The sequence below is a fragment of the Leptonychotes weddellii genome, chromosome 10, assembly GCF_054177405.1.
Source record: "Leptonychotes weddellii isolate Sample4059 chromosome 10, ASM5417740v2, whole genome shotgun sequence".
In the NCBI taxonomy this organism is placed as follows: Eukaryota; Metazoa; Chordata; class Mammalia; order Carnivora; family Phocidae; genus Leptonychotes; species Leptonychotes weddellii.
The window spans coordinates 75,608,977-75,617,392 of record NC_138378.1 but is presented as its reverse complement, the minus strand read 5'-3'; the positions used below and the strand labels follow the sequence as shown (position 1 = coordinate 75,617,392).

At 42.5% G+C, this 8,416-nt stretch overlaps 1 protein-coding gene across 1 annotated transcript in view; it reads right to left on the bottom strand.

Annotated features, from left to right (window-relative positions):
• GMCL1 (germ cell-less 1, spermatogenesis associated) overlaps positions 1–6,331 on the bottom strand; it is a 38,054-nt gene extending 31,723 nt beyond the window's left edge. Inside the window, exon 1 of the mRNA XM_081833623.1 lies at positions 5,831–6,331. Coding sequence (XP_081689749.1) covers positions 5,831–6,090 — 260 coding nt within the window. The 5' untranslated portion in view covers positions 6,091–6,331. The remainder of the gene's footprint in view (positions 1–5,830) is intronic.
• Positions 6,332–8,416: the final 2,085 nt, after the last annotated feature.

Below are 8,416 nucleotides of genomic sequence, written 5' to 3'. Positions count from 1 at the left end.
GGTTATAATGAAAAGAAACTAAAAGAAAATATTCAGTGTGAAATTTTTCAAGTTCTTTATGAAGAAGCATTAGCATCCTACAAGGAAGAAATAGTACATCAACTGCCCAGCAATAAACCAGAAGATCTAGAGGATAATATCAATCAGATATTGAAGTGGATTGAGCAGTGGATCAAGGATCATAGCTCCTGACTTATAAGACTGGCCACTTTACAACCACTCTTGTTATATTCCTGCCATAATGAATAAATTGTCCAGTTATCAGTAAAACTTTCTTATTAAGATTGTGCTGCAGGACTAGTATATGGATAATCTAAAGGTTTATGTTTGGGCTTTTTTTCTCCACGAGAAAGCAAAACATTCTCAAGTATAGTATATATAATATCATTAAGGATTTAAAGTAAAAACTGTCATCTTAAATGCTTCAACTGCTGAAGAATAAATAAATCTGACCAAATGGGTGGCTAAGCTGGTTACAAAAGAAAATGAAGATGATCCCTTAAAATAAAACTTAAGACTAAGGATAAAAAAAAAAAAAAAAAGAATAGAAGGATATTTATATTCAAATTTGCATTAGTACATAACAAACTAATAACAGTAGTTATCTCTAGTACTCTATTCCCAAGAGGGTTAACAGTGGCTAGATGGGACAGCATGTACACGTGACCTTTCACTGTGCACCATTTTTGCAATTTGTGATAGTTGAACTAACTGAATTACCTGTAGGTCAGCACAGTGATTTTTGCTTACTTCCTCGTTTAGAAAACAGTACTATGGAGGATCTCAATACAACTGCAATGATACTTCTATGCAACTACAAAATGGAGAACAAGAGTAAAAATTTTACCTACCCAAGTAATTTTTAGAATAATTTATATTTAATCTTATTTTGGTATCAAACCATTCTTAAACTAAACAATTTTTTTTTTCCCCATTAGCCAAATGGTTTGCAGCCTTACATCAAAGGTTTTCAAAACTATGCTCAATGGAGAAGTGTCTTCGGGGCCACCAGAGAGAGCTGATGAGTAAACCCTGGGCATCCTCACCTACCTTCAACTAGAGCAGCATCACATTTTAGGGATTTCTGCATAAGATTTCATTTAAAAGATGAATTACATATCTTTTTAAGTTTGATAATCATTGTTCAAGATGGTCCAATGAATAAGAAAAGCCCTAGGCAGAGGCCGATAAATACTTTTTTATATTCCTGGCCAATCCTGACAAGTTTTCTTGGTAGTTAAAAAAAAAAAATTTTTTTTTTTTTGGTAGTTAAAAATTTTTAATCTTTTAAAAAATCAAGTAATTTCAATGACGTCTTGAACCAGTGTGCTTGACATGTCTTCCCAACAGACAGTAAAAACAGCACATGCTTTGGTGGTGGAGAGACTTGGGTTTGAGTCCCTCACTTACCTCAGATATAAAGAGGATATTAGTAGTGACCACTTTATTGGGTTACTGTGAGAAATAAATGGGACAATATAGTTTCCAGTTCCTGATGGCACCATCCCCAAATGACACTAAAAGATTAAAGGTACAGAAAGGATTAAGCCCACAACAGCAGAAAGTAAGGGTGGGCTTATCACCTGATGAGAGAATTCAGTGGATGTGGAAGTTAGAAAACAAAATGAATAGAAAAAAGCAGCAGAAGCCAGAATATATCATGAAGGTCTAGGATGGAGGCTGACGCCCATCTGCCCTTCAGAAGCCTGTGTGGGTTGAGGGGAGGGGTCTCAGAAGAAACAAAAGGCAAAAGTGAGGCTGAAAATGGGGCAACATGTTCCCCTAATGGCCTCTTCCACGATGTATGAACACAGAATACAGATAGCCAGAGTACAGATAACTCAGGCATAGAGATTCCGAGGCTCTTCTAGGAAGGAGAGGACAAATCTATCAGGAAAAGCTAAGACTTCAGTGCAGGTATTGACACCCCAGACAAAACAATCCTCACTCTGGTATTTGAGGAATCTGTAGCCTGTGAGCTCTTAACCCATTCACCCCGAATCATGGTCCCCAAACTATGTGTCAAAGCACCTGGAGGATCACATCAAACTCAGGGATGCGTGTATAATATTTTATATTCGATGGAAACAACACAGCAACATCTTTCAGATACCATGCTATCTAATACTATTAAGCAGTAGTTTGAACCTAACTATGAGATATTTCTTTAGGACCAGAGGTACCAAGAAAAAAATTACTGAGACACTAAGGATGCTATGAACAAAAAAAATTTGGGAATCTCTGCTCTAAAACAAAGCATGCCCCACCCCATTTAGTGATCAGTCTTCCTACTTAAAGGGAAGGCTTAGTAGAAATAGATCTATTTACTCAATTAAAACACACACACACACAAAACCAGTTTCGTTCTTAAATATAAACAGACAACCAAGAATGACCCAACATGAAGAGAATTAGGAGCATTAAAGACTATTAAAAAGAGAAACTGGCCCCAGAGGAAATATATTAATTAGGGAAAAGAGAACTTAAAACACCCTAAAATTAGTATATCTAGATATCTGAGATTATTACATTTATAAAACAACAGGATACTATGATAAAGGAAACAAGGGAAAAAAGAGCTCTTAGAGACTAAAAACACGGTTACAGAAATTACGAAGCCGAAACAGAGGCTGACTGAGAAAGTTAAGGAAATTTCCCAGAATATAAAGCAAAAAAGACCTAGAAAGGAAAAAAAAGAAAAGAGAAAGAGGTACAATCCAAGGAATCCAAAATCTGGTTAAGAGGAGTCCAAGAAAGAGAAAACAAAGATAACAGGAAAAAGGAAATCATGGAAGAAATTAATGGAAGAAAATTTCTCCAAACTAGTCTCCAGATTGTAAGGATCAACCAAGTACTGAGGCAATTAAAAAGCCCACGCTTAAGCACATTCTAGTTAAATTCCAAAATATCAAAGAAAAAAATTCCAAAATTTCCAGAGGAACAAAACGTCACCTACAAAGAAAAGAGAATTAGACCAGCATCCTATTTCTCATCAACACTGTAGGCTAGAAGACAATGAAGTAATATCATCAAGGACATGAAGTTACTTTATATTTCCATACCCAAAGGATGAATAAAGTGAAAGACTAAATTTACATTTAGGTAAGCACAAATTACCTCCTTTTGCACCCTTTCTGAGGAAAATACGCAAGGATGTAGTTCCCTAAAATGGGTGAGAAAGAAAAAGACCCAGGCTACAGAAAACAGTAGATCCAATCCTGGAGATGTGGTAAAATTAAGTCCCAGGATAAGCCCAGACCTGGAGAGCAACGGATCCAGAATGAAACAGGAAGATGAAGGGACCTGGGGCGGGGGGCTTGGGTTTGGAGGAGGACGCCATGAAAATGTGTTTGGAAAGATAGGAAAACCTGAATATATAATGAAGGAATATTTTTGTCAATGATGAGGAAGGGGGAGGCAGTTAGAAACTCTAAGAAAATAAAAAAGCAATACAAAAAAGGGAACTATTGCAGTAAGATACAAATGAAAACAGGGCCTGACTTTGAGCACTTGATGGAACTTAGAAAATAGACTGCACTTAAATGTGAGGTTAGAAAATTTCTCCAATAGAAAAACAAGGAGTTGTGACATTGCACCCAGGAAGTATTATTTATAATCTCAGCACACACTACTTGACTTTGCAGTGAACAGTATTTACACAGTTCTAACAACAAATACTGTTTACCAAGTTTCAAAATTTAAAGACGGTCTAAGGCACAGCAAACACCCAAGATCTGGTTGCAGAACAACTGAATTTTAACAGTTATGTTAATGTAAAAGTAAAAAATACAGGTGTCAAAAGGTGTGAATGAAGTGGAAGGTGGGCTTGGAAGGCAAAGCTTTTCATGGAGTAGTTGGTCGGTGGGAGAGCACATCAGACAACCTCAGGGAGCATAACTGGTGCCAACACTCAAATTTCTAGGTCTTAATATTTTCTTACACCCTTCATCCATGCTGGGCTGAATAGCCAGGCCTCTTCCACTGATACAAAACATACTAAATTCTCAATGTATTTTCTAATAAGGGTTTGCGTTGAAGACTTTCCATTCTAGTACACTCATGTAGTTCAGGGGATTGGCAAAGTTTTTCTATAAAGATCTGGACAGTATATATTTTTGGCTCTGTCAGCCAGAGAGGCAGCAAGCAAGTCTGTTGGCATCCCAATGGGCAGCTGCCTGCTTGCCCGCCTTAGCCTACCACATCTCAGCAAACTTTTCTACCATCTAGGGTGGGCTACAGCCACACCATCTCCAATATCTTAATCTCAGTTGGAGAAAGATGGCTATATTCCAAATTTGTTCCTTCCTTGGGTATTCTGTCTCAATCTGAGAAGTTGTGACTGCACCCTTATATCCTCTATTCCTGTATATTTTTAGAGATCTCTTTACCTCAGTAGTTTACCTTCAGTAGTTAATTCCCCATTACTTGCTAATAATGGTTATATTAAATTTTCCCTGTTCAAATTGCAGCATAATTTCTCTTTTGAATGGACCCTGACATAGATTTTAATAATGACATTAAATATAAGTGGTCTAAATAATAATTAAAAGGCAGAAATTATCCTAAAGGATTAAAAAAAAGCTAGACCCAACTATATGCTCTGTACAAGATACCTATTATAAATATAAAGGTACAGGTAAAAAAGGAAACAACGAAAAGATATACCTTTTAAACACTTATCAAAAGAAAGTAATAGTGGATATATTACCAGGGATAAAGTGAGACATTTTGTAATGATAAAGGGGGCCAATTTATCAAGGAGACATAATACTTACTGAGTGCCTCAACACTGCCAGGCACTGTGCATTATACACAATCTAGTATTTGTCAAACCCTAAAAGGCAAGTATTAGCATCTCCATTTTACTTATGAGGAATTAAGGCACAGAACCCAGACTAGAGCTCATAATCTGAGCTCTTTATACTAGACTGACTCTCCAAAAAGGTGGGGGGCGATGGTGTCCATTTTTGAAATAAATACAAGCTTTCACAGATAAAACTGTATGAAAGATCTTTAGATATCAAACTATTAACACAGGTTACCCATAATACTTTTATTTTACAATAAGTTACACCTGTGTAGCAAAGTTTTTCAATCTTTTTTTAAAGTTTCATCTAAAAAATTACATTTATGTGACCCCACTGATGATCTTTAAAAAAAAAAAAAGCAACCAGATTGCTTTATGTGAAAACATTCTACGCATTCTAATTTTCTAATTCACAAGTAAACATCCTGTTTTTCGACTCAACTCTTTCAAAAAAGGTTAAGCAAGCTGCAGCACTGGCTTACACACATCCCCGGTCAACGTTCAAGTACTGGAGACTTTGAAAGACTGTTCCTAGTAAGGAACAAATGTACACTACTGATAAACTTCACCTTTACAGTTAAGGAGAACTCCTCGCGTATGTAATCACTTCCCTTTACACTGGAGGACGACAGTAGGGGTGCCCCTTAAGGTAACCGGATGCAAAACAACTCATTCTCCTGCCACCCACTCAGAGAGGACAAAGGTGTATTACGGAAGGCCAGCCAGCCGTTCCAGTCTAAGGTTTAATGAGGCCCAAGCTCTGGCTTGGCGTTTGCCAGTCTCATCTTGGGGCTGTAATACCACTCGGACAGCGTCTGTGGTTTATAATCCAGAACCCAAGCGTCTCCCAAGCGCTCCCCATCCGCCCCGCATCGGTCTGGCTCCCAAGTTTCCCAGTAAAGGGCACGTCGGCTCCTCACCCCCTGGGCAAGCATCACACCCCGAAGTGCACCCGGCGCCGGACTTGTCTCCAGGCGCGGCCCTGGAACCGCCCAACAGGTGCGGGCGCGTCCCTCCACGTACCTGCGCGGGGTGTTGAGGAGCCGCTGCTGCTCGTCCCCTTCCTCCTCATCCTCATCTGTCTCGGAGTCGGGGTGACAGTAGCAGAAGGCCCCACTGCTCCGCTTGCGCTTGCGGCTGCCCGGGCAGTAACAGAAACCGTGGCCGGCCGCATCGCCGCCAGTCTCCGGCCTGCGAGTCGAGCCCCCCGCCCCAGAACCCGGCTCCTGCTGGGCTCGGGCTCGCCCCGGGTGGCGCAGCACTCGGCTGCTCAGCGAGCCCATGGACCACGGCTCCCCGGGACTTCAGGGAGCGCACCTCAGGGAGCCCAACGGAGACCGTCTCCCGCCATGGCCCGGATGCCGCCGGCCTCCACCCAACCCGGGTGCCTACACTGCCACCTTCTCACGCGGAGCCCCAACCGTTGCAGCGGACGCTACCGCCTCCATCCTCCGCCCCGCCCGCCGCGTCTAGGCGCGCGGCGCGCCGGGACCGCAGGACCTCGCCCCCTCGCTTTCGCAACAAAGCGCGGACCGGAGCGCGCGTGCGCGCGGCGAGCCTCCGGAAGGGGCGGGGAAAGACGATTGTGCGTGGTGGGTGGAGCCTGCACTGAAAGGGACGCCGGCTGAAACCCGGAATAAAGTAGGCGTGTAGATGATCGCTGGTCTGCGGTCGGCCTGGGTCTCACACTACCGTGAGCTTTGGAGCCAACCTAGATTTTAGCGTTACTCCACATACCCCATTGTATTGGCCCGACCGGGAGTTCCCCCTCATTGATTCTTTCTGCTAAGGTTTCTTGAGTTCCGAACACCTGTAGGCTCTGCGCTAGGCAAGGGGCGAAAAGGACGGTGCCGTTTGGGCTCTTCCTTAGAAGAGCTCACCACTTTCTGGGATCACGCCTTGCGGAGATTTGGCCTGGCTTCCTCAGGGAGGAGGACCTACAATGTGGAGTTTGCTAGGCCTTTGTGTTTCTTAAACATCAGCCTTCTGCTGCCCCAGACGGGTTGTGGCAAATGTTCCCTGCACTCCTCAGCTTCCCTCCTAGCGGCAGTGGAACGTCTGGGTAGGGTCTGGTACCGGGACTGGCAGGGCTTATAGTGCCTTCTGGAGGCCCGATCGAAATTTACAGCTGTCTGCCTGAAGTGTACAGCAGTTGCTATGGACTCTGGACAGCCAGCTTTCACTCCCTGACTCCCTTCTGCTACTTTTTAAATAAAGTATTTACAATGAATTACGCAGAGTAATACGATAAACACCTATGGACCCACCACAGTATGATAATTTTAAATTAAAATTGCTTTCATTCTTTTAAATAGAATATAGAACGAAGTTCCCCCCATCTCACTCTGTCTCTCCCTCCACTGTAACCACTATCCTGAGAATAGTGTATATCATTTTTCCCATGCATGTTCTTATACCCATAAGTAATATATGTTCTTTAGAACATTTAGGCATGTAATTAAATGGAATCATACTGTACCTAACATTCTGCACCTTTCTCTTTTCTCAAAATTATACTTTTAAGATTTATTCAGTTGACAAATCTCCAGGTAATTTTCACTGCTCATTGTGTCACTAACCCACAATTTGTTTACTGTGAGGGAGTTAGTTTGCTTCTACTTCAATGTTCTTATAGAGTAGCAATGAACACCATGTGCAAAGATTCACCAAATTCCTAGAATTGGATTTCCTAGGAACTTTACAACTTTACTAGCTATTGCCAAATCGTTCTCTGAAATGATTCTACCAATTTATACTCCCATCAGCAGTATATGTAGTTGGGGCCCCAGTGGACTGGTGTCTCTGACTCATCCTGAGAAATTTGAACGGGGAGAGGCTGGCTGAGGCAGCTTGGTGGGGGGTGGGGAGGAGAGGGACAGAGAATGATGGCAGCAAGGGGATCAGTCTTCATGCCCAGAATTTGTCAGCACAAAGGATGTGCAAGTGTTTCCCATGGAATAAGTGTGGGCCACCAGAAGATAGCCAGCATGGGATCATCTTAGATTCTGTCCTAGAGGCCTGGTGGAAGGACAAACTGACTTCAGCGAAGAGCACCTGAGGGTATCATCGAGTTCCTAGGGGCTGGAAAAGGAGAATACATTTGCCTTGCCAAAGGAACAGAAGATAAGTAGTTCCCTGGTGATGGGGTTGATTAAGGAACCTGGGAGAATGCCCCTAAGAATCAGCTTTAAATATCTGCCAATGTTAAACAGTGCTGATCCGGGCGCCTGGGTGGCTCAGATGGTTAAGCGTCTGCCTTCGGCTGAGGTCATGATCCCAGGGTCCTGGAATCGAGTCCCGCATCAGGCTCCCTGCTAGGCGGGGAGCCTGCTTCTCCCTCTGCCTCTGCCTCTCTCTCTCTCTCTCCCTCTCTCATGAATAAATAAATAAAACATTAAAAAAAAAAACAGTGCTGATCCTCTACCACCACAGCAATAACAGTCAGGTAAGAACTTCCCTGCTCCCCTTTACTCTCCTCTTTCCTGCTACAACCCTGGCTAAGTTTGGGTTGCATTTATGGAAAGAAACTGAGGTGGAGAAAGAAGAGAAGTCCACCATATTCCTTATTCCTGCTGGCAATAGGCCAGAGCTAAACAAGGGAAGAAGCCT